Genomic DNA, 24,092 nt, shown 5'->3' with positions numbered 1-24,092 from the left:
GCTTTTTTAGAGTAAGAATTTTGTTTATGTTTTGATTTCTTACACAATTTGATCATAATATATTATATATTAATAAAGTGTATTTATAAATACATATTAAATTTGGATTATTAGCTTTAAAAACTAATTAATGTTGTGTATTGTGACTGTGCTATGCCAAAACAACGAAATAGTCTGTAGAAAGCTGATAAGCTTTCATATAAGATAGATTATTTTGAACAAGAAATAATGGCGGGACCTTTTTACTATTAATGCTCATCTTAATAGAGGTAAGTTTAAAATTTAGAATATATAATTTTGTATTAAAATATTTTCTTATGTATTTTAGTGTGTTGCAGTAGTCTTAAAACTAAGTGTATTTACTGTTATATAATAGTTTGACAAATAGTTGACATTTTAATAATTCCTCACTTACTAACTATTCTGATGTTTTGGCAACGCTGTGAGGTTCTGACGTCGTAAATCTTGAATGAGATGCACGCATTTTTATATGAAATATAAATTTTATATGAAATATACCTTCAATTTTTACGTGATTAAATGAGTTTGATTTTGTTAGCACGCAAAGCAAGATAACTTTTTTGCAAAATCTTTTATAAAGTGGATGGACACGTATCCTACTGCTGTGTACGATGGCGCATAGACTGATTCAGGTTTTCCTCTATGTCACGCTCTACAGTAGCAACAACTTCTTCTGTACGCACTGTACGACGTGTTTATGGGTGCATATTATCATTTAGAGTAAACCTGGTGGCAAAACGTTTTATGGTTCATCGAATTACTTGCTCTGATGATCTATTATGTTGACCATAAAATGGACGTAGTGCGCAAAACGTATTTCAAACATTGTCACAATTTTCAAAATAAATTTGTACAATTTGGAAGCGTTGTTCGGGCGTCAAGTGTATTGTGTAAATTGTTATCAACTAACATTTTTATACCTCTTAAAAAAACACCCTTTATAATAAAAAATATGTCTTGATACCAAAATTTCTTATACTTACTGGTTGATGTATTTAGACAGTAAGTTTCTTCTATGGCTCATTTTGAGCAGTAGTTACTTAAGGTGATACTCTGTTACCTAAATCATAGGGTTTCCTGCGATTGCACCAACTAATGTTAATCTAAAACAAATGTATTTATTTATTGTTTTGCCGTCATTACATTTTTTTAAATCAATTTATTTATGCAGATAATCAAATGTATCTATATGTTGTGCAACATTAGTGACGTAAGTCTATATTTTTTAAAGTACCCTTTACATATTTACCATATAATTCTAAATTAAATTCGAAAATTGTTAAGCAAGTATTTTAAGGAAAGAAAACAATATTTTGTATAAAGTGCACAAAAAAAAATTCTAGAAAATTGTCGCCAATAGCAAAATTCGGGCTTTACGATTGGTCAAATTGCAACCTTAGTTGCAGCCAATGGTATTGCCCGAAATTGCAGCTCAATTCCTGCTTTACCATTGATTAAATGGCAACATAATTCCAGCCAATGGTATTGCCCGTTATTGAGCATTGGCTATCGTGCAAGCTCCAATGTTCATCATTCAATCAAGTTCCACAAAGATGTCGGCCTTCTCGCTTCGTGTAGCCGCGTTCCCTCTCCTCGAGAGAGGTACAAGAATGCCGGCAATGTCGACTCTTCCTGCTGCCAGTCGCTTGGTATAGGTCGCTTTTTGTTAACAGTAATTCATATAGTTACTATTTACATAAGGTTTTGGAGACGAAGTGTATTGCAGCTCAACCTGATCGGAAAAGCAATTACAAGTCCCCGTCGGGGCTTTTATTCACTCTTTACCTTGTCAGGCCCAAATAACGCTGTGGTCAGTTCGACACGATTTGAGATAGTTCTAAGACCAATGTCTTTTCTATCTCAGAAAGTCGTGTTCTACTGTCAGGAAGCGTTTTGTAGTCGACACGCCGGTTCTCGTACACTTGATGATTTAACTTCTAAATTGGATAACCATTATTAGGTATTATTCTTCAATTTTGGACGTCTTCGACGATAGCAGGATATTGGTTAATTAATAAAACTCAAAGGTAGCTTGGTAGCGCACCGAACCAACAAGGCCTTACGGGGCTAGTAGTGTATGACGACTGGATCCCTTTCGGAAGATGTGCTTGTCATCGAATGCCATAGTCTGTGGACTAGTACGCATTTCGATGCGCATCGCCCCGCCCCGAATTTTCTCATTGGCTCTTGACCTGGAAATCCCTATTTATCGCTCGAACAGCGCATATAAATATTGGCGATTTTCAGGTCAGCCAAGTCAGTCCCTCACGGGCTCTCCGAGAGCTTAGTGCTCTCGGGAGCTTCCTGCATTTATTTTCCATACTCTGTGGCTGAGAATTGTTTCAACTTAACTTGGTGTTTTTATTTCGACGAAGAAATTGTCATGTAAGAAATATCTTGCCTTTTTCAAGGCAAGACACCGAAGATAAATATTTTCCAAGTCCATAACCCGAAAATGGACTTAAGTAGAGGAGCTCTCGGCAGTGTATTCGAAGCCCTCTACAGAGCACCCGGGGATATCAGAAGGTGGTTAGACCCTTATTTGTTCCCCCGAGGTGACATGCTGCTCTTTTATACACATCATGTTTGAGAATTTTCAGCACACTTCCGCCGAGAGGCCAATGACAGCGCAGTTAATAACGAGCGCTGTGGTTGGCCGGCCAAAGTAACAATCTTTGTCGTGATTGGTTACCTTGGGACAGTGCACGATGGCCAACAATTCGTTCTAGTCAGGGCAGGGTCCGCAGAATCAGCCTTCTTGGCAATAGAGATCTTCTGGTTGATTAAGTTCCTATAAACTCTGCTCTTTTTATTACCTAACCGCTATCCTTTTTATTGCAGAATTTTTTCTTAAGTTCTCTAGCGAGACTGATTTTGTATTTAAAGTGTATTTTTTTCAGCTTTTCGACTTTTCGGATATTTCTCGTGAAATATTTTATTTCGAATTAAATCGTCTTTTTGAATTAGACGAATTTTTAATATTTTTCTGTATGATTTATGTGATATTTTTCAGGGAATTTTAACTTCTAACATAATTTCGTAAATTATTGTTATTTTAACTTCTCTTTCAGATTATTTTTCTAAGTTCCTAAACGAACTTAATATATATTATACTATATATTAATTTGATATTTTTCTACGAATTTCGACTAAGGATAATTTTGTAAATGATTTCTCTTTTAGGTTCACTAAGTCCATGAGCGGGACTTGGACGAATTTTTATAACATTTTTGTTTCAGCAAAAATATAAGCACATTTCTCCTATTTATTAATTTGACTTAGGATAAATTTGTAAATTGTTTTTCTTTCAGACACTTAAAAATATTACTAACATTTTTTATTTTAGGGACTCTGAAATGTTTTCAGACCGAAAATAACTTCTAGTTTACTAATATTTTCTCTTGTAGGGACTTTGAAAATATTTCTAATATTTATTTTTTTTTCAGTATAAAATAACTTAGATGATTTTTCTAACCTTTTGTTTACTGTTTGGACCTTGTAATATTTCAGTATAAAAATAACTTGTTTTATATTGATATTCTGTTACATATCTTTGTCGATTCGTCCGGAAGTCGCGACGACAAACGCATTTTGGACGAAATCTGATATTTAGAAATTACACTTGTTTTCAGAAATGTTTGGGACTTTCACTTTTTTTCCAATTTTACTTTCTTGCATTCTTAGTTCTACAGATTCATACAGATTCTATTCATACAGATTCTTAGTTCTAAAACTAATTAACTCTTTATATGCAGATTCTTAGTTTTAGTAACATTTATTTCCATTTCTTTAAAAAGGTATTTCCCTCTAGCTTTGTGGTCATATACGACCTATATGTCCACGGACCGTGATCCTTACATGCTCCGGTCCATTTCAGCTATGGATAGTGCGACTGGACCACCTTCCCTCATTCCCGAGGGTTAGCGACATGGCGCCCAACCTCTGAGGACAACAACTCCACCACAACCTGAGATATCCCATTCTACGGAAGTCCCAGACTTGACGAAGATGCTTGCATCCCTAATGCAAGCAGTGACGGTCCTAACCCAAGCGCAAACCAAGGCGGAGCACCCACCAGCACCAACGACGCCCTCTCCGAGATGGAAGCCAGCCCTGCAGAAATTCAGCGACAAAATATACTCGTAGAAGAATTGCTAAAACTCACAGCAATTTTTTTTCTGTAAGTAGTAACTTTACAGGTTACTACATAGATAAAAACAAAGCAAGATTTACTAAGATGTAGAAAATAAAAAACGTGTAATAATCTACATCTACATCTGCTTTACAGAATTCGCCGAAACCGACAAATATAATAAATTACGTTGCAGTGGGGATTATTGTAGAAATTTTTGTATGAAATGCTCTGGGCTTAATAAAACGACCACAAAAGCCCACTTGGACCAAAAATTTTCCAATCTAAGATTCTTTTGTACATTGTGTGACTCACCAAGCTTAAAATATTTAAATGAAAAAATTACCAATTTATCAAAAAATCAAATACCTTTAGAGAACTTAGAAGGCGTAATTCAAGTAACTAAAAACTAACTGATAATTTGCCTGTTTTCATTGAGACATACGATTTAATATCCAAAAATGAGGGCAAATCTTACAAAAAAATTGACGAGATCCATAAAATAAATAACCTGCTAAAATCATGACAATGTTTTAAAATCTATAAGGCAGATGGAACAAGATATTTTCAATATATCGTCAGTTTATTTCGACTGTTCTGATGACACTATCAAGGTTCAAATCCAAGACTCAAATTCAACTGAGATTAAGATGGGAATAGAAAGGCTCTCTTCAAACATCAGTGAAATATCTAATAAAATGGGTAATCTGACCAACAAATTATCTAATATACTGTCACCTCGGGGGAACAAATAAGGGCCTAACCACCTTCTGTTGTCTCCGGATGCTCTGTAGAGGGCTTCGGAGTAAACGTCGAGAGCTCCTCTACTTAAGTCCATTTTCGGGTTCTGGACTTGGAAAATATTTATATTCGGTGTCTTGCCTTGAAAAAGGCAAGATATTTCTTACATGACAATTTCTTCGTCGAAATAAAACACCAAGTTAAGTTAAAGCAATTCTCGGCCACAGAGTATGGAAAATGAATGCAGGAAGCAGAGCCCCGAGAGCACTAAGCTCTCGGAGAGCCCGTGAGGGACTGACTTGCTGACCTGAAAATCGCCAATATTTATATGCGCTGTTCGAGCGATAAATAGGGATTTCCAGGTCAAGAGCCAATGGGAAAATTCGAGGCGGGGCAATGCGCATCGAAATGCGTACTAGTCCACAGACTATGGCATTCGATGACATCCCCCCTCCTCTGGAGACTCTGTGGCTGGGAAAAATATTTATTGAATAAAAATACAATAAAAGATACATGTGAAAATATACAAGAAAATATGCATGAAAATATAAGTAAAAATGTGTAAAATAATTCACACAACACTGCACTACTTACGGGGGGAGGTCGGTGGTGATGACGGCATCTCAAGCTCCTACAGGTCCATCCTCGGTCGGCGTGCCAACTCCTCCAACGGGTTCGTCTTCTTCTCGGTCGTCCGGATCCCATCTGCCATATCCAACGGGGTTTCGTAGGGTACCAGTGTGCCGAAGCCTACGTGGTCGTCCAACCACTTTCGGTAGGGGGGGCGATGACTGGGTCATAAGCCTGGCTCGTCAAAGGTGTCTGCACGTCGAAGGCATCAGGTCTGCAGAAGGTCTCGATGTCGGAGTGTTAGAGTATTGCTTTCTAACACTACGTGGTTCTCCCCATTCTTCTCTTGACTTCAACCCATGTTGAAATCAATGGTGTGTTGCCTTCTGTGAATTCGAGCTGGGTCGTGGGTTCGTGCCCCACGTTGGGCGCCATGTCACCTCGGGGGAACAAATAAGGGTCTAACCACCTTCTGTTGTCTCCGGGTGCTCTGTAGAGGGCTTCGGAGTAAACGTCGAGAGCTCCTCTACTTAAGTCCATTTTCGGGTTCTGGACTTGGAAAATATTTATCTTCGGTGTCTTGCCTTGAAAAAGGCAAGATATTTCTTACATGACAATTTCTTTGTCGAAATAAAACACCAAGTTAAGTTAAAGCAATTCTCGGCCACAGAGTATGGAAAATAAATGCAGGAAGCAGAGCCCCGAGAGCACTAAGCTCTCGGAGTGCCCGTGAGGGACTGACTTGCTGACCTGAAAATCGCCAATATTTATATGCGTACTAGTCCACAGACTATGGCATTCGATGACAATACAAACGAACAAAGAAGTATTGAAAATAAACACATTTTGTGTGACCTCAGGTACTCAAACTGAATTTCCTCAATATTTAGAATCAACAGAGAAAAAGCCAAAAATTACAGAAGATGAATGCCATTATATAGTTATTATCAACTTAACCTCAATTTACACCTCTTTGTAAGAGGTGTAAATGCAAGTTGTTCACTTTATTAAAGAGAAGCTGGGTATCAAGGAATATATTAGATGTTATGCTCTCCTTCAAGATTCCGACACAGCGAGTGGTTCCTCATTCAAAATAGGCATAAAATCTAAAACCTCCATTGACGTGATATAAACATTAAATGGTCTACAGAATTTTCATATTCCGAACCAATGCCTTTATCTTAGTCAAATATGAGTTCGAAGAACATCAGAAGCCCCGTTAGCTTGGAAAATCCAATTACCATTTTAAGCAACAACAAAAGTGAAGTGGAAAATACAGTAGTCACAGACAAGCAGGATATCGAAATTTGCAAATTGAAGAATGCTTTCCATTCTCATATTAACTTCATTAAGAAAGATACTTTGGAACCATCAACAAATCTCGATCCTTTGGCCCCACCAAATTAACCAATAACTTGAACAGTCGATATATTCTAGCAAGATTAAGAGAACCGGATATCTTGAAAGCCATTACACTACATCTTGCTTTTCTTCACGACCAACCTGCTTCAGTATGTTACGAAGGATTCAACAACACAAGCGTTAAACTATTTTTGGCTTCCGAAGGACTTCCCACTAAGACTGAAGATCTACGAAACATCCTTCTAGAATTTAACAATGCCTATGGAATTGGTAAAACTGAAATGGAAGCTGATCTTGCTGCTTTTAGGTCCTTTCTCACTTCGGAAAGGATTATTCATCTACAAAAATCAATTGAAAGTCACCGAAACTACTATTCCGTTGCCTCTCCAAAACGAAATTTTTAAATAAAATGGCGTGTTCTGCGGAACTAGAACCCTCACATTTTTATAGTGATGACAAAATTAGGAAAACTAGCTTAATATGAGCTATTTACTGTGATGGAATGTTATCTGTCTTTGACTAAGTCTGTAGAGCTTGGTAAAGTGAACAAAACTGCTATCCAAAATAAATTTGGGAAAAAATGGAATGTTATCCTTTTAGAACTCACCGATTTAATTACTTCTAGGCAGTAATTCTCAGACATTCGATGATAAATTGATTTATATTTAGCTAATGCAAATATGTAAGTACGTTAGAAAAAAGGTAAATTTCATGAAAGTATTATCAACCACAAATAAGAATTTAAGAAAATCAATAAACAAATATCAAAGCATAAAAATTTTTTGACTTACCTGGTCTAGTACACTTTTCAAACTGAAATTAGAATTTAATATTATTCAAAATAGTAAACGTCTTAATCTGTATAAACGTACAGATTGTATAAATTGTATTATCTACTGTATAAATAAGTATCTAAAATAATGTATAAATAATATAAAAATAATATGTAGCCTGTTGCTAAATTGAAAACTCAAGACTAATTGTCATAAATAAGTAATATTTGTCTATCTTATAATAAATAGAATATCAGTTTAAAAATTTAGGGGAGACTGGTGTCACAGTGTAACAAATGTCACAAATTGATTTTTTTTGACTAAGTTGAGCTTTGATAAATTTTTAATTTATTCTAACCTATACTAGGGACTCTAATGCATAGTATCTTTGGCTCAAAAGCTGCTTAAGTATTACAGAAATGAAATTATGACCCTTTGTGTCAGGTTACCTCATGCGTTACAATTGATACCTTATTGGTGTCAATAGTAACAGAGCTGGTGTTGATTGTAACAGATATTAACCTATAGTGTAGAGTAAAAATAAATTAAATATAAAGTAGTAAAAAATATATTTCATATTACAATGACAGAAAATAATAGATATGTGTAAGCATTAGAAATAAAAACAATAACAAATTCTGGTAACATATTTTTACAGAGAAAAAACTAATTACTGTCAGATTCACAATTGAAGCAAATGTAGAATGGGATTTAATTTGTACAGTTTAAATGTGCCCAGTGCTTACATTCTCGACATTGTAACCAATCTTTGGAGCTTGATGAATATGGACCACCGCATACCAAGCACAAAACTTCCTCATCGGAAGACTCAGAAAAATCTTTTTCGGTTGCTTTCAGGGATGCTCTTCGTTTTTTGATATTTTTCTTTAATGGCAAAGCTGGCAAAGATTTTTTCTTTGGATTATGTTTAAGCTGAACTTTACGCTTGACGGTGTCCCTTTTCTTCGAGTTTTCTTCTTCAATCAACATCTTCTGTGGTGTATCAGTCAGAATAGCTGGTGATGGAGTAGTGTGTATTTTTGGTGACAAGGTAGTTGGATAGACCCGATTGACTTTCCAAGTGACTGTTGTGTTGAACTGTAGGTGATTCTGGTTAATTATTTTCTATATTTTCTTCATATAGAGGTCTAACAGTTACAGTTGATGCATTAAAATCACTATCGTTGAAAATCTCTCGATTGAAAGGCCAAATACCAGTGCAGGAGAAACTAGCAAGAATATTGACAGGCGTAGTAGCCAAAGGAAGTGATGTTCTTACAATTGAATGTAAATCGTATAAAGTCATTTTTTTCCAGGATTATTTTTTATCCACTCATCACCAGCATTATTAAAATATTTCTTAAACGGACCATATACCCCACGATCTAAAGGTTGAAGCCTATATGAAGTGTGCGGCGGAAACGAAAGTACAGTAATGAAATTATATATATATATATATATATATATATATATATATATATATATATATATATATATATATATATATATATATATATATATATAAGGATCTTCACAGTTTTCACTGTATTCCTTCACTCAACCGTTTTCTCCAATTTTTCCTGTTTAGCCAGTCCCCTTCATGTAGGTTTCGTCTACTCATTGCTTCGTCCACTTCATCTCTGAAAGATCTTCGGGGTCTGCCTCTCTTTCTTCTTCCTATCGGGCTCCACTCTGTTATTCTATGTATTCACCGATCTTGGTCTACTCTCCTGACATGTCCGTACCAGGTTAACCTCTTCTGTTCGATGTAGTCTATTATGTCGGAGTTCATTCCCATTCTCCTCTTAATCTCCATGTTATTTATTCTATCTCTTCTTGTTACTCTGCAGCTTCTCCTTAGGAATTCCATCTCTGTTGCTCTTATTTTGTTTTTGGTTTTCTTATTTATTGTCCAATTTTCACACCCATAAGTGAGGATACTTCTTGTCATGGTATTATATATTTTTTTCTTTGTTTTCATGCTGATGTTCTTATCCCATAGTACCGGGTTCAATTTTCGTATGCAGTCTATTGTTTGTCCTAGTCTATTTTTTATATCTTCCTCCGTTGTTCCTTTATTTGATATTATGAAGCCTAAATATTTATACTTGTCTGTTCCTTTGATTTGTTTACCTTCGTCTATTTCCAGCTGTTTTATTTCTGTATTCTCCGTTGTTAGGTATTCAGTTTTCTTTAGGTTTATTTCCATCTCATTCTTTGTATATTCCTGCCCCAGTTTTCTCATCATAAAACTGAGGTCATCCTCGTCTTGTGCGATCAATATTTGGTCGTCGGCAAAACTTAGCGTATATAGATATTCGTTCCTTACTGGTATACCCATTCCTTCGCATTTTCTTTTCCATGGTTTCAGGGTTTTTTCCAGGAATATTTTGAACAGGGTGGGGGATGTGGAGCAACCCTGTAGTAGTCCGTTTGTCGTCTTAAATGGACTGCATATTCTATTGTCCGTTTTGATAGCTACTTGGTTATTCTTGTAGAGTGCTTTTACCGCGTTTATTAATCTTCGTGGAACTTCGATGTCTTCCATTGCTTCCCATAGCTTGGTTCTAGGTATTGAGTCATATGCCTTCTTAAGATCAACAAAAGCCAGATGGACGGATCTATTTTTGGCCATTCTTTTTTCTATTAGTTGTTCGACCGTGTAAATGTGATCTAAGCATGCTTTCCCCGCTGTGAAACCTGCCTGGTCTTCTCCGATTTTATCTTGTATATATATTCCTAATTTTTCCATACAGTTTGCCTATAGACGATATAATGCTGATTCCCCGATAGTTTGCGCAGTTTTTTCTATTTCCTTTCTTGTATATTGATGTCATATATGCTTGGGTCCATTCTGCCGGTAAGTCTTCTCCATTCAGTGCTCTCTCAAACATTTTATGTATCATACGGAATAACTTTTCCGATCCGTTTTTGATCAATTTATTTGGTATTTCGCCGGGCCCTTCTGCTTTTTTGTTCTTTAGAGTTTTGATCATTCTTTTTACCTCAGCTAGGCTTAATTCGATTTCGTCATGTGTGTAGATTTCTATTCCGTCTATTTCTGATTCTTCGAATTCGGGGCGATCTTCGGTTAGCAATTTTTTATAGTATTCTTGCCATTCGTTTTCTTTGATTTGACCGATCAAATTAGCTCTGCAAAATTCTATCAGAGATATCGAAATATGAGACGAGTGGTGCAATACAAGCACTTTATTATTTTCACTTGGCTTTACGTATTTAACAAAATGTTTCATAAAATCAAGAAATTCATTATTTTGCATCCATCCAGACTTATTTCCAGTTTCTATACACCCAACTGGTCCATCTCTAATAAAGTGGTCTTGAAAACGTAATCGTGGAAGACGAACATTGGGGGTGCGGCATTTCCCACTGCATTAATGGCTACACATAGTGTTACTAGAGTTCCACGTTCCTGGGATGATATGGATCCTACTTGCTTAGTTCTTTTTCTAGCTGTAAATTTGGATGGCTTCTGAACGGTCGAAACACCCGTCTCGTCAATGTTATATATATTGTAAGGCTTAAAATTATATCTCTCTAAAACAGTTGACAATTTATCAAAAAATTTGTTTACATTTTCCTTATTAAAATTCATGGCTCGTGAAAGACTAGTGGCTTGAGGTGTACAAAGACTTAAATTTGGATTTCGTCGCATAAAAGCAATAAGCCTGTCTTCACTTGCATGTTCAGTCGTGTTCCATTTTTCTGGGTAGGACAATCTGTTACACTTGCAAATTGAAAAGGTAACTTGCGTAAATCTTTTGTGGTAAGTCCGAAATACAAATCTACAGTAGTTTCGCAGTATTTAGTAAGCTGTAACTCCATTTCATCATTAAATACTCTGTTGTGAGGATTGTATCCAACCCGAGGTTGTGAGTTTTCACGTAACGATTTAACATAGCGATATGAAGAAACGTGACACATACCATAATCTTTAGCCACTTTTCTAATAGATTGGTTAGTATCTATTACCTTCCTAGCTGCTTCGTCATAAATAACTTTTGGCGTTAACCTTCTTTCCGTTTTTCTTGGCCTTGGCTTCACCAGTTTTCGTTGATCTAGAAAATAAAGAACTCTATTAAAAAAGAATATAATAGGTGTCAATTGTAACATGTTACAAACGACATCGCAGTGTGTTACAACGACACCAAGTTAACCTATAAATAAGAAAGATGATTTTTGTATACATTATGCCCTTCGTAGAAAAGGTAAGGGTAAACGAAATTAAAGATGTTTGTGACGCAACTAAAATGTACTTTTATGATGAAATACAAACATATGCCTGGAACTTGTGCAATAGGTTACGGCTAACTTTAAAACTACAGTCGGTGGTGTGAGGTAGATATCCGTCTATGCATATTAGTGCGTTTTGATTTGTTTCAAAAGATGGCACAAATATCAATATTGTTACAAACGACACCTGTTACAATTGACACCAGTCTCCCCTATAATTAGATTAGATAAAATCTGATGCATACGCCTTGGTACGATTAGATTAAATAAGTTTATTTAATTCATCAAAAGATTTGGTGATTCATCAATACTTATTAAGTTATAAAAAATAAATTGTGTTATTCCTAAAAAGGTATTTCTATTTTGATATTAGTTTATGCAAGGCGAGATCTAAAAATAACTGTACGAGAGATTTTATCATCCGCCTGCTTAAAAGCAAAAAAATGTATGAGGCTCTCTTTTTAATACTGGTAACTTTCTGTTTGTAGCTCTTTTAATTCAAATATTTGGTCTACTGCCCCTATTTTTTCTGAGTCCATATTGATACTCTCCTATTATTTCATCCACCTTCTCAATCAATATATTTTTTATGGTAATCGTCAGTATTTTGTATGCTACATTAAGAGCAGCTATGCTTCTATAATTTACGTAGTTCATTGATTCCTCTTTTTTAAATATTGGGCATAGTATGGCCTCTGGTCATTCCCTTGGGATCGGTTTTTCACTAGTTCATATATTTTTCATAATTTTTCACAGAAGCAAGCAAAATAAAAAATTCTACAAAGAAGTAAGACGACATAAGAAAGGTGCATATATAAGAACACCGAACTTTGTGAGAGATAAAAATGAGCAAATGATTACAGCTGAAAATAAAATAATCGAAAGATGGGCTGAATACTTTGAAAGTCTTCTAAATGTCCAGGTAGACGCGGATGGAAATAAAGCAAATTGTGAGTACCAAACGGCCGAGGTAGAAGTACCCCCGCCAAGCCTGGAAGAAATTATCACGGCGATAGAAACCCTAAAAAATGACAAATCCCCGGGACTAGACAATATTGATGCAGAACTGATTAAAAAAGGAGGGCATGAACTTAGAACTAAAATACACCAATTAATGAAAGAAGCCTGGGAACAAGAAATAATGCCAAAAGAATGGAGTGGCTGTATTATCGTGCCAATACATAAAAAAGGCAGAAAGGATACATGTAGCAACTACAGGGGAATCTCACTAATCGGTACTACATATAAGACATTAGCTTCAGTTATACTAAAACGATTACTGCCATATACAGAGGAAATTATTGGCGATTACCAATGCAGCTTTAGGCCTGGAAGATCAACAATCGACCAAATATTTACTATCAGACAAATGCTAGAAAAGTATTGGGAATATAATAAAGAAGTACACCAGATCTTCATAGATTTCAAACAAGCATATGATTCCATAGATCGCTTAAAACTGTGGAGTGCAATGATGGAGTTAGGCGTACCAAAGAAGCTAACCATGATTGCGCGAATGTGTGTCAACAATTCCTTTGCACAAATTAGAATAGGGGGCAAAACTTCAAAGGCTTTCGGCATAAGCACCGGACTCAGACAGGGAGACCCGCTGTCCCCATTACTATTTAACCTAGCATTGGAATATGCAATGCGAAAAATCTATACCAGAGTCAAACCAGACATAACTGCCAGAGGAGCAAAGATTATTCTCGCATTTGCAGATGATGTAGATGCAGTAGCACAGACAACTTGGAAGTTAAGGATATAGTATCGAACTTTGAAGAAGCAACACTAAGCGTAGGCCTGAAAATAAACGAAGAAAAAACTAAATACATGGTCGTATCAAAAAAGGAACGACAGCGAATAAGACAAAACATTACCATAAACGATCATAATTTTGAGGTGGTCAAAGAATTCAAATACCTAGGAGCAACAATTACCAGTGAAAACACAGGAGAACGGGAGGTTGAAATACGAATACTGGCGGGGAATAAATCATTCTTTGCCATTCAACATCTAATGAGGTCAAAGCTTCTCTCAAGGCGTGCCAAAATCCAAGTGTACAAAACCATAATACGACCAGCAGTGACATATGGAAGTGAAACATGGACATTGAGAAAGAAAGAAATCAATAAGCTATTAGTATGGGAACGCAAAATCCTGCGAATTATATATGGTCCTTGCAGGGACAGCGTGACAAATGAATGGAGGAGCAGATACAACAATGAAATAGAGACTCTCTTCGGGAAAGGAAACATCGTAAGATACATAAAAGCCAATAGATTAAGATGGGCAGGCCACGTGGTACGGAGTGATGACGACAGACTGATTAGCAATGTGTTTTGGGAAAGACCAGATGGTAGAAGATCGACAGGAAGGCCTAGAAAAAGGTGGAAAGACGCAGTCAGGGAAGACCTGGAGAAGATGGAAGTAAGGCCATGGGAAATAATAGCACAGGATCGGAATCAATGGAAGGCAATAGTAAACGCGGCAAAAACTCACGAAGAGTTGTAAAAGCCAATGATGATGATGATATATTTTTCATCTGGCTTCAATCCAGCGATTATTTTTTCTACCGCTCCCATGATCTCATGATTGTCTAATTGTGTATCTGTTATGCTGTAGTCGTCCTCGTCTGATATACTGTCGTGACTTAATAATTGCTGGAAGTGTTTTTTCGTCCTTCTAATATCCCAGTTTCATCATTTAGAAGCTCCCCTTGCTTAATTTTATAGAACATAGGTTTGAACTGAAAGCCTCTTCTTTTATTCTGCATAAAGTGCCCTTACTTCTTTATTTTTCAAATTGTGTTCTGTATTGTGTATTAAAGCTTCTGAATGTTTTCCATTCATTTCTCCTTTTTTTGACATAATTGTCTGCATGGCTCATAATCACCTTTGTTTTGGTCTGTTTGGTCTTTACATTCTGTATCAAACCACTTTTTCTTATTTTTTTTTGTCAAAGTTTCATATTCTGTAAGACATTGTTTTATTACTTCTTTATACCTAGCCAACTTTCTTCAAACCCATTACTTCATTTACAATTTTTTCCTAATCCTATTCTACATCTACAGATTCTAAAGTTTTCTGAATATTATGTTAAGGCCTCAACTTAACAATAACACGCCTAAACATAATAATCAAAAAACTATAGAATATTTAGGTGTAGAATGTAAAGTAGCATTAAACAAAACTGACCATAATATCGAAAAAAGTGTCATTGAAAAATCTATTATCAATGTGTGCAGTGAAACTAAAAAGTCCTGTTACAAAGAGAATCAAACAGCTATTTCAATTAAAAATAATTCAATAGAAAACAAGAACAATAAATAATGCTAATAAAATAGCATATAATAACAAAAATTTGAAGTTTTAAATAATCAAAATATTGAAACGATAAACAAAGATCCGACGGAATGTATCAAAAACAAATTAAACTGGCGTTAGAAAATTCAGAATTAATTGAACATATTCAATAGAATAGAAATACTTCAATATCATGAATCCACAGCCTCCTAAATTATACTCTTTTATTAAACTACACACACCTAATCATCCAATAAGACACTTTGTTTCTTTTTATACAGCTCCGTCATACAAACTTTTAAAAAAACTGATAGAGATTATTTTAGATGACACTAAATTTTCAACTCAATTTACCGTAAAAAATACAATAGAGCTAGTTATAGTTTATTTTTATGAACGAGAGAGTAATTAGCATAATTTTAACTGGTACCTCCGACCACTCCATGGGCGTGCTCAAGATTAATTGAAAAATTACTTTGAATAATTGTAAAAAATAAATGAATTATTTCAGTGTTATAAAGTGTTATGTGTATGTAAACAAAAGTGACCTCTTTTATCACACACTATATTAGAACTGACTGGCCTACATTAAAAAGGGTTTTAAAAAATTCACATTTTTTTTAATTTTTAAAAATTACAAAAGAGAAAAAGAGTTTTTAAAACCGTCTAAGGTATGTTAAATAGATGAATAAAAATATTAATATAAAACTTACAGCTACTTGTTACAAATCCAAATCAGATTCAGAAGATGAACTTTCAGAACCAAGATTTATAATAACTGGCTCGGTCATTTTATCAGTAATATTGTCCAGCTTCCACATTTTTTCCTCTTCTTTAATAGTGTGATTTACTGCCTTTTCCCAGTTTTCAGGTTTTACATTATTAACGGCCTCCAAAAACAACTGTTTAACATCATGAATTTTAAAAGTGGTATTTTTTCTTGAAACTTCACTCTTTATCTGTGCCCATACCAGTTCAATCGGGTTTAATTCACAATGATATGGTGGGGATCTAAGTACTGTCATTCCACGATTTTTGGCAATTTCATCAATTTCGTATTTTTTAAATTTTTCTTTATGAAGGGCACACAACGAATAAAGTTCCTTTCTTATAGATCCGGGATGGTACGTAATATTTTTTGAACTCAGCCAATTCTGCAAGTCTTTTTTTAACCACTTGGTTGTGGGCAGTCCTTCTATAAGTCTGGAGTGATAACTTGCATTATCCATTACTATTACACAGTTCTTAGGAAGAAGATCTATCATTTGTTCGAACCATTCTTGAAAGACATCAGCGTTCATGTCTTCATGGTAGTCACCGGTACGAGTTGATTCAAAAGTTAATAAACCACCTTCAACAAAACCGTCTGAACTGCCAATGTGTACTATTATCAGCCTGCGTCCCTTTCCTGATGGTGGGTTTAAACCAGTAGATAAGTTATTTACAAAAGCGTGCCTTTGACTTGTAACAGTTTCATCCTGCCAAAATTTATTTGGTGTATGACCCTCGTTGATCCATGTTTCATCAAGATAAAATATTTTTCTTTTTTGGTTTCTCATTTCCTTTATGGTTCTTAGAAAATGTCTTCTCCATATGACAATATCGCTTCTTTCTAATAAAATAGACTTTCTGGGATTCTTTTTCCAGCGGAAGCCTATTTCTTTTAAAAGTTTCCATAACGTACTTCGACTCATTTCTGGGTAATCCTTATCATCTCGAACTGAGACAAGAACTTTATCCAATGTTGGAAATTCTTGTCTAAAGAAGAATTCATGCACTTTCCGTCGAAGTCCTTCTTTAAAATGATATTCTATTTGAAATTTTGGTTTCCCTGGAGCATTACGTGGCATTTGAAAACTACCACATTTCTCTTCTTTAATAACTCTGTAAATCGTAGATTTCCCAACACCAAGTGTACTGATAACTAACTCAACGGTCTCATCAACACTTTCACATAAACGTTTGTCTGTAAATGATTTAAAACAATTAAATATTAATGTTTTTTCATTAACTGTTAAAGGACCAATTTTTCGGCGTTTACACGGCACTTCCAAATTTTCCATAACACTAGTATACACAATAAACTGCACCTTGCAACTGAAGTACCTACTTTTAGTGAACTGTTAAGAATTTTGAATACGCCACTTGGACCTTCCTACAAAATGGAAAAACCCACTATCACATTTTCTGTGGAATAAGTTTAGAATGTAATTATCTAGTCAATTACTGTCGTAGATTCCTGGAATTAAAGAATTAAATGTTTGATTGTTGAAACCCTTACTTCGTGGAATGCACTCATTTCAGATAAAATAAAACGTTTTATTTTATCTAAAGAATTAAACTTTATTTTGCAAATAGGTAGGTACTTATTAAACTTTTATTGGTTATATATAACCAATAAAATAAACACTTACATTTCTTGCAAATTCATTAGTACCTGTTAACCTCCATCACTCCGACACTGGCAACCTTATTTAGGGATTAGTAGGCCTCACAACTATTGTATTCTATTCTGCTCCAACCTTTATACCTGGTGGTCATAGTCAATTTAAAATTGTTTTCCTATATACTTCTGTAAACTTGTTGACAAATATCTGTTTTTCATTGAGTCACCCGTATCAACAGTTTAGGGATTTGCATACATAATTTATTGTTTTATTACTCTCTCATACATAAAAATACACTATAGTAAAATACAACATTTTCAATTACCTAACAACTCCAGATTAATTTCATTTGACGTAAAAAATCTTTTTCCCAGTATTCCTCCTATAAAAACTTTTGTTCTAGTAAAAAACCTTTTAGACCATTATATTAAAAATCCAATCATTACATCTGAAATTTTGAATCGTCTTGAAATTTATATAAACCAGGACTACTTTAAATTTAATAAGTAATCAAATTTAATAATCACATATAAAAGTGCAGGACTTATAATGGTTAATCCTCTAAGCCTATTCCTATCAGATATTTTTATGGATCATCTAAAAACAAAGATTTCAAAACATCCCGTATTTTATATTGGTGGAGATACGTAGACGATGTACTGGTATGTTTTACAGGAACTAATCAATACAGGAATAAATGGTACAAATGACTAGATTAATAGTTACAAAGATTTATACCAAAAATAACAAAGAAACACTTACTTTGTCCTATCTGTTTACAAACTCTGTTACAAGTGGGAATTGCTACAAAACTTACAAAGAAATTGTTGCAAATAAAAAAATATCTTTAAAATGAAACTATTCATAGAGAGGTTAACCTTTTTTAAAAACCCAAAACAAATTAATATTAAAAATAATAGAACGAGCTGTCATATGTCAACATTAAATTTAAAACTGAGAATAATTATGACAGCTATGGCCACTCCCTAATACATATAATTTTAATTATTACAAGTTCTTAAATTTTAATGAAAGCAATTATTATTATAAAAAAACGTCTATTTTTACTTCGATATTTAAACACAAAAAAAGTTACCTTGATTGCACTAAATTCCACTTTAAAAGATTTCTGAGGTTACCTTCTCTGCCACACGGTCAAATCCATCTCCAAACTGTGAAAGATGCTCCGAGGTGCTTCTTAGGACAAATACAAACTTGAGGTTGAAAGTTTGGAACACAAACTTTGGACTGGTCTTCTTAAAATAACAGGAATAGGTACAGCTGGACACAATGGCAACATTTCAAATTTCACTTTATCTGTAACTATTAATTGAACTTTACAACTAACTGCCATTACACACTAGATTTCCATGAAAAGGGGCGAAGAACGAGAAAAAAATACAAATTCGACGTAGAATTTGGACTAAACGCTGGAAGCAGTTGTCTCTAACAACGCTTCAGCGAGAGTGTCGCAATTATCTTTCCGGCAAATCCTTCTCAGCGATCCAAATGGATGTTTATTTGAAACGCATATATCGGGCGGCTTAACGGTCAAATAAAAATACCAAAGAATTACGCGTCCGTGGTATATAAACAAACTCTAAAATGGTTTACATTAAGTCGACGACGAAAAAAGGAAATAGAAATACACTGAAATTATTCTTCCATGTTTTAATACATATACGAGGGGATTTCAATTAATATCAAGGAATTTACAAATGCTACACTATAATGAATCAAAAGGAGGTACAGATACGTTTGATCTACTATGCCATTCTTATACTACATCACGAAAATCCAGATGATGGCCACTAAAAATTTTTGGAAATCCTCATTGGAAAGAAAATGCATCTAATAATAAATCATTTCTGATGTCTTTGGGAAGGGCTTTAATTGAACCACTAAACCGAGAGAGACTTCATAATGCATACTGCATGGAGCATAGACCTAAACTGTGTTGTGAATGTAGTCACCAAAATGAGTGAAATTGAAATACCTGGCTAAGAATGAATATGAGTTCTATAATGAAAAGTTGTTTGTATTACTATAATTAAGAGAGAGAAAATAAAATGATTGATTTAATAATTCTTGTGTATTCAATAATGATTAGACAGTGTCTGAAAATAATAAAATATTTCCTTTTTTTATTTCTTTACAAAAAATCATTGGATATCTGATAACCATATGTGCGGTATAAAAAAAAAGTTGTGATTTTCCAGGGTTAGAAACACTGTATTTTAGCTCTTTTCCCTGGGCTATATAAATTGCTACAAAGAAATAACTCAACTTATACGTCCCAATGTTGATTGAAAAATTGTATTATTATATTATCAAAATTGACCTTGACTTTTCCAAAAGAAAGTAAATAATGATTTTATCAGCCGCCTCTATATATTATACATACTTACATATAATCTGGTAATTTTAGTGCCTCAGATATGCAAAATTCAATTATTCTTATCCTAATGCGGATACCGTATTAGGATAATTTTCAGGGAACTTGGCCTCTGCTTTGGAAAAAGTTTTTGTAACCTACTTTAATTTGTAGCTGATAGTATCGAATGTCCCTCTTTTTGTTCGTATGGAACTTTACTTAGGATTCAGGAAACAAACATCTTTTGTATTAAGTGCCAACAAGGGATTTATAGTGAATTTAATCTTTGTCCACACCATTTCTGACCCTTTGTTGACAAGGGTGAGTTAGTTGTAAAGATAAACATCTCTCCCAAATACAGTAAAATCACAATGAACCATTTGCTCCTTACTTAACCCGCATCTTTGTATCGTTGCGGACCACGACACAAAAAATGAGAGGCCAAGACTCTGCTTGTTCCTACAATACAGGGTTTGATACCATGCTTTGACGTAATTAGACATATGAACATTGATTAAATCATTCTTAATTCGTCTAAATTTGCAACATTTTAATATTACATATTTTTCAAACAGCCTCTGTTATATATTGTATTTTCCTAATATTTCAATTTAATTTTAATTGGAGCTGTTTTAATATAGAAATTATGGGCTTGTTTATTATTTTTATACACAAGTCTATTTTTGATACAATATTCTAGGGGTCATTAGTCGAAATCAAATAAACCGTCGAAAAAAGTTAAACAACTTTAATACAAAATGTAATATTGGCTTATTCTGTCTGTCTGTCCATAACAAAACCCCAGCGCCGGCATTACATCATATCTCCGTTGGTATTGGTCCGATTGGAGCGTGTTATGCGTTAAATGAAAGGGGCTGAGATAAAAATAGCGAACAAGGTGACTATCAAAACTGCACTACATCTTATATTCTTTATTACTTAACGTATAGCGACATACGAGATATCACATGAAAGTATCAATATATAAAGTTTGCTTATTCTGTCTGTATGTCAGCATGTGATGCGATAAATGAAAAGAGAGGGGTAACGATTATATTAAGATAGAAAAAACAAACAAGCTAACCATCAAAAGGGCACTACACATTATCTTCTTTATTATTGAACATTTAGTGATATACGAGATATCGCATGACAGTATAAGGTAAATTTGCAATATTGAACTGAAATGCCTGTGACTGAGTACAAAATAAACAATTAGAATTATAACATGTAACACAGCAAATGAAAGGAAAGAATATAAAAAAACTAAGATAGAAAAAAAAAACAAGTTTACCAAAAGGGCGCGACACAGCATCTTCGTTATTAAGAAACGTATAGTGACATACGAGATATTATAAGACACTATGAATAAAAATAGATTTACTTTAGGAGAAATTTTGATTTATTGACTTAAAGAAGGCCTCTGGCTGAGTACACAATAAACCGCCTTTGGGTTCCCGTTCGCCAAGCCTGTCTATTCTGCCAGTCTTCTTCATATAGATTTCTTGCTGACATTGCTTTTTAAATTTCTTGCTTCCATGTTGTTGGTGGTCGTCCTCGTTTCTTTTCTCTGGTGGTATCTATTCTAATATTTTTTTTTGGTAGTCTTTCTTCCCCCATACGTCTTACATATCCGTACCATGTTAATTGTTTGTTTTTCGATGTCTTCTATAATTGATCTTTGTACATTCATTTGATTCCTTATGTCCTTATTTCTCATATGTTCTAATCTAGACTTTCCCGTTGCTCTCCTCCAAAAATCCATTTCAACAGCCAATAGGTTACCTTTAAGTTTTTGTGATAACAGCCATACTTCTGAGCCATAGACGATTACTGGTTTCAGAATGGTATCATATATTCTTTTTTTCGTTTCCGGTCTTATATTTTTCTGCCATAGTACTGAATTCAATGCACCTATAACTCGTGTCCCTTTGGTTATTCCGTCTTTTATGGCTTCATCAGTTCTTCTTGTCTTTGTTAGTTTTACCCCCAAATATATACATTGATCGCATTTCTTAATTTTCCCGTCTTGTAAGTCGAGGTCATCTGCAATATTTTCTCCTCCTATGCAAAGATATTGCGTTTTTTGTAAATTTACTTCGAGGCCCCATTGTTTGTACTCTTCCATTAGTTTTCTAGCCATATACTCCAGGTTTTCCTTGTCTTGGGCAATAACTACCTGGTCATCTGCATAGTGCAACATGTATAATATAATATAATATTTTATTCCCAATACACAGTACCATCCGTTTACCTTTCTTTTTCCAGTGCCTGAGTGCTTCGTCGATATATATATATATATATATATATATATATATATATATATATATATATATATATATATATATATATATATATATATATATATATATATATATATATAAACTAAGGTACACTCGAAGAGTGGTGGGTTTTTCGGTCAAAGTGGAGAAATAAAAGACAAAGAAGGTGGCTACTTCATCTATTTATTGAAGACGTTTCGCTTTCTGCTCAGAAAGCATCATCAGTTCATCTAAAAAGAACAATATGAAACCAAAACATCCAAGGAGAAGTTACAACAAAAGTGTGTTACCTTACAAAGACATGTAGCAGTCAATGATGTTAAAAATATGAAAAAACTTACGAAACTGGACATTCAGAGTTAACGTTGTATAAAATAATTAATTGAAACTAGGTATAGTTTGCAATTTAACAAAATTAGCACAGCAAAAGAACATGTGATAAAAATACATGTATTAAAAAGTTATTATAAAAACTTAAGTAAAAAACATTAAGGTTTATATTAAAGTGTAAAGAACTAAAAAGATCATACGAATGCACTTCCAACAAATTTATTTAATAAATTAGCTTTTAATTTTAACTTTAGGTAACATTATAAGTTATTTAGAATAATAGTAATAAGATAAAATGAAGTTACCAGTCTTTAGCTTACTGAGACTCGCCGATAAATGAATTTACAAGTTTAACACCCACGACAACACGTGAAAATAGGTGGCCTTGAGGTCAGAGTGACATAAACAGCAAGGCAACCTACCAACTTCTATATATTATTATAAGGCGGTATATTCAAAATTTGTGATAAATTTGGTTGACAGCTTGTCGTTAAAAAACCAAGCAATGAAAGGAAAAGGTGGTTAAAATCACCACTCACCCCAACAGTGATTGATCTGTCAACACAGAACAAAGCATGCGAAGTCAATCCAAAATATCATATATTATAATATTATGACGTCACTAGTTAGCCAGCTAACAGGTGAAGATTAATACAAATTTCCACAGTCCAAAGGCTCAAACATTTAGGACCGTATGATATATATATATATATATATTGAATGGTATGGGAGATAAATCTTTTTTTATATAATTCTCTAGTACTATCGTTGTCTAAACTTGTTACTTGTACTGCAGTTGTTCAACTTCTACTGGGTGATTTTCATTTAGATTTTTATTTTGTTGATGTTTACCATTTCCGCTTAAAGGTAGTATCATTTTGGCTTTTACTAGATGGTGATCACATCCACATTCGGCTCATATATATATATATATATATATATATATATATATATATATATATATATATATATATATGAAAGTAAAAGATTGCATTTCATTTCAATCGGAACTCCACCATTGCTCTACACGTGTTTCGAGTTATTCAACTCATCATCAGGAGCACTTGTGGAAGTTCAACTGAAATGAAATGCAGTCTAGTATTTGGTTATTATAACCAAAATAACAAGCCAGGTACGCTAGCAGCGACATCTATACGAAGTAACAAGAAGTCCAGAGACCTCTCTCTGATATATATATATATATATATATATATATATATATATATATATATATATATATATATGTTCGGATAACTTTCCGCGGTCAGATGAATGAAAATTATTGAGTTCTCGGGAAGAACCGCGTTGAGAATTTAAAACTCGACGTTTCGGCACCCATTTTGGAGCCATTATCAAGAGGGATACGGTTCGGTTCGAGTTCGGGGTCTCAATCTGCCTACTCCCCTCACTCGAGACGTACCAGTATCGTGTTCTATATTGCAAGAACTGTCTCTCGGCACTGAGGTCTCAATCTGCCTACTCCCCAGTGTCGAGTGACAACCGGTCTTACCCTGTGTGGCTGCTTTTATACTCGCTGTATGCGCGGGAACGGTATGCGCTG

The 24,092-nt window shown here is 34.3% G+C and overlaps 1 protein-coding gene across 3 annotated transcripts in view; it reads right to left on the bottom strand.

Annotated features, from left to right (window-relative positions):
* LOC140440555 (rhomboid-related protein 2-like) overlaps nucleotides 1–24,092 on the bottom strand; it is an 87,837-nt gene that overhangs the window by 18,663 nt on the left and 45,082 nt on the right. Inside the window, exons 1-2 of one of the 3 annotated variants that reach the window (XM_072530932.1) lie at nucleotides 7,618–7,793; nucleotides 1,005–1,124 (exon numbers count right to left, since the gene is read on the bottom strand). In XM_072530932.1, the coding sequence (XP_072387033.1) occupies nucleotides 1,005–1,045 (41 nt within the window). In that variant the 5' untranslated portion in view covers nucleotides 1,046–1,124; nucleotides 7,618–7,793. Of the gene's footprint in view, nucleotides 1–1,004; nucleotides 1,125–5,488; nucleotides 6,074–7,617; nucleotides 7,794–24,092 lie in introns of those variants that run through there. The other 2 variants (XM_072530933.1, XM_072530934.1) reach the window with 2 other exon arrangements.

Source organism: Diabrotica undecimpunctata, chromosome 5 (assembly GCF_040954645.1).
Source record: "Diabrotica undecimpunctata isolate CICGRU chromosome 5, icDiaUnde3, whole genome shotgun sequence".
Classification (NCBI taxonomy): Eukaryota; Metazoa; Arthropoda; class Insecta; order Coleoptera; family Chrysomelidae; genus Diabrotica; species Diabrotica undecimpunctata.
The sequence above is the reverse complement of the archived record's forward strand: the minus strand, read 5'-3'. Positions and strand labels throughout refer to the sequence as shown.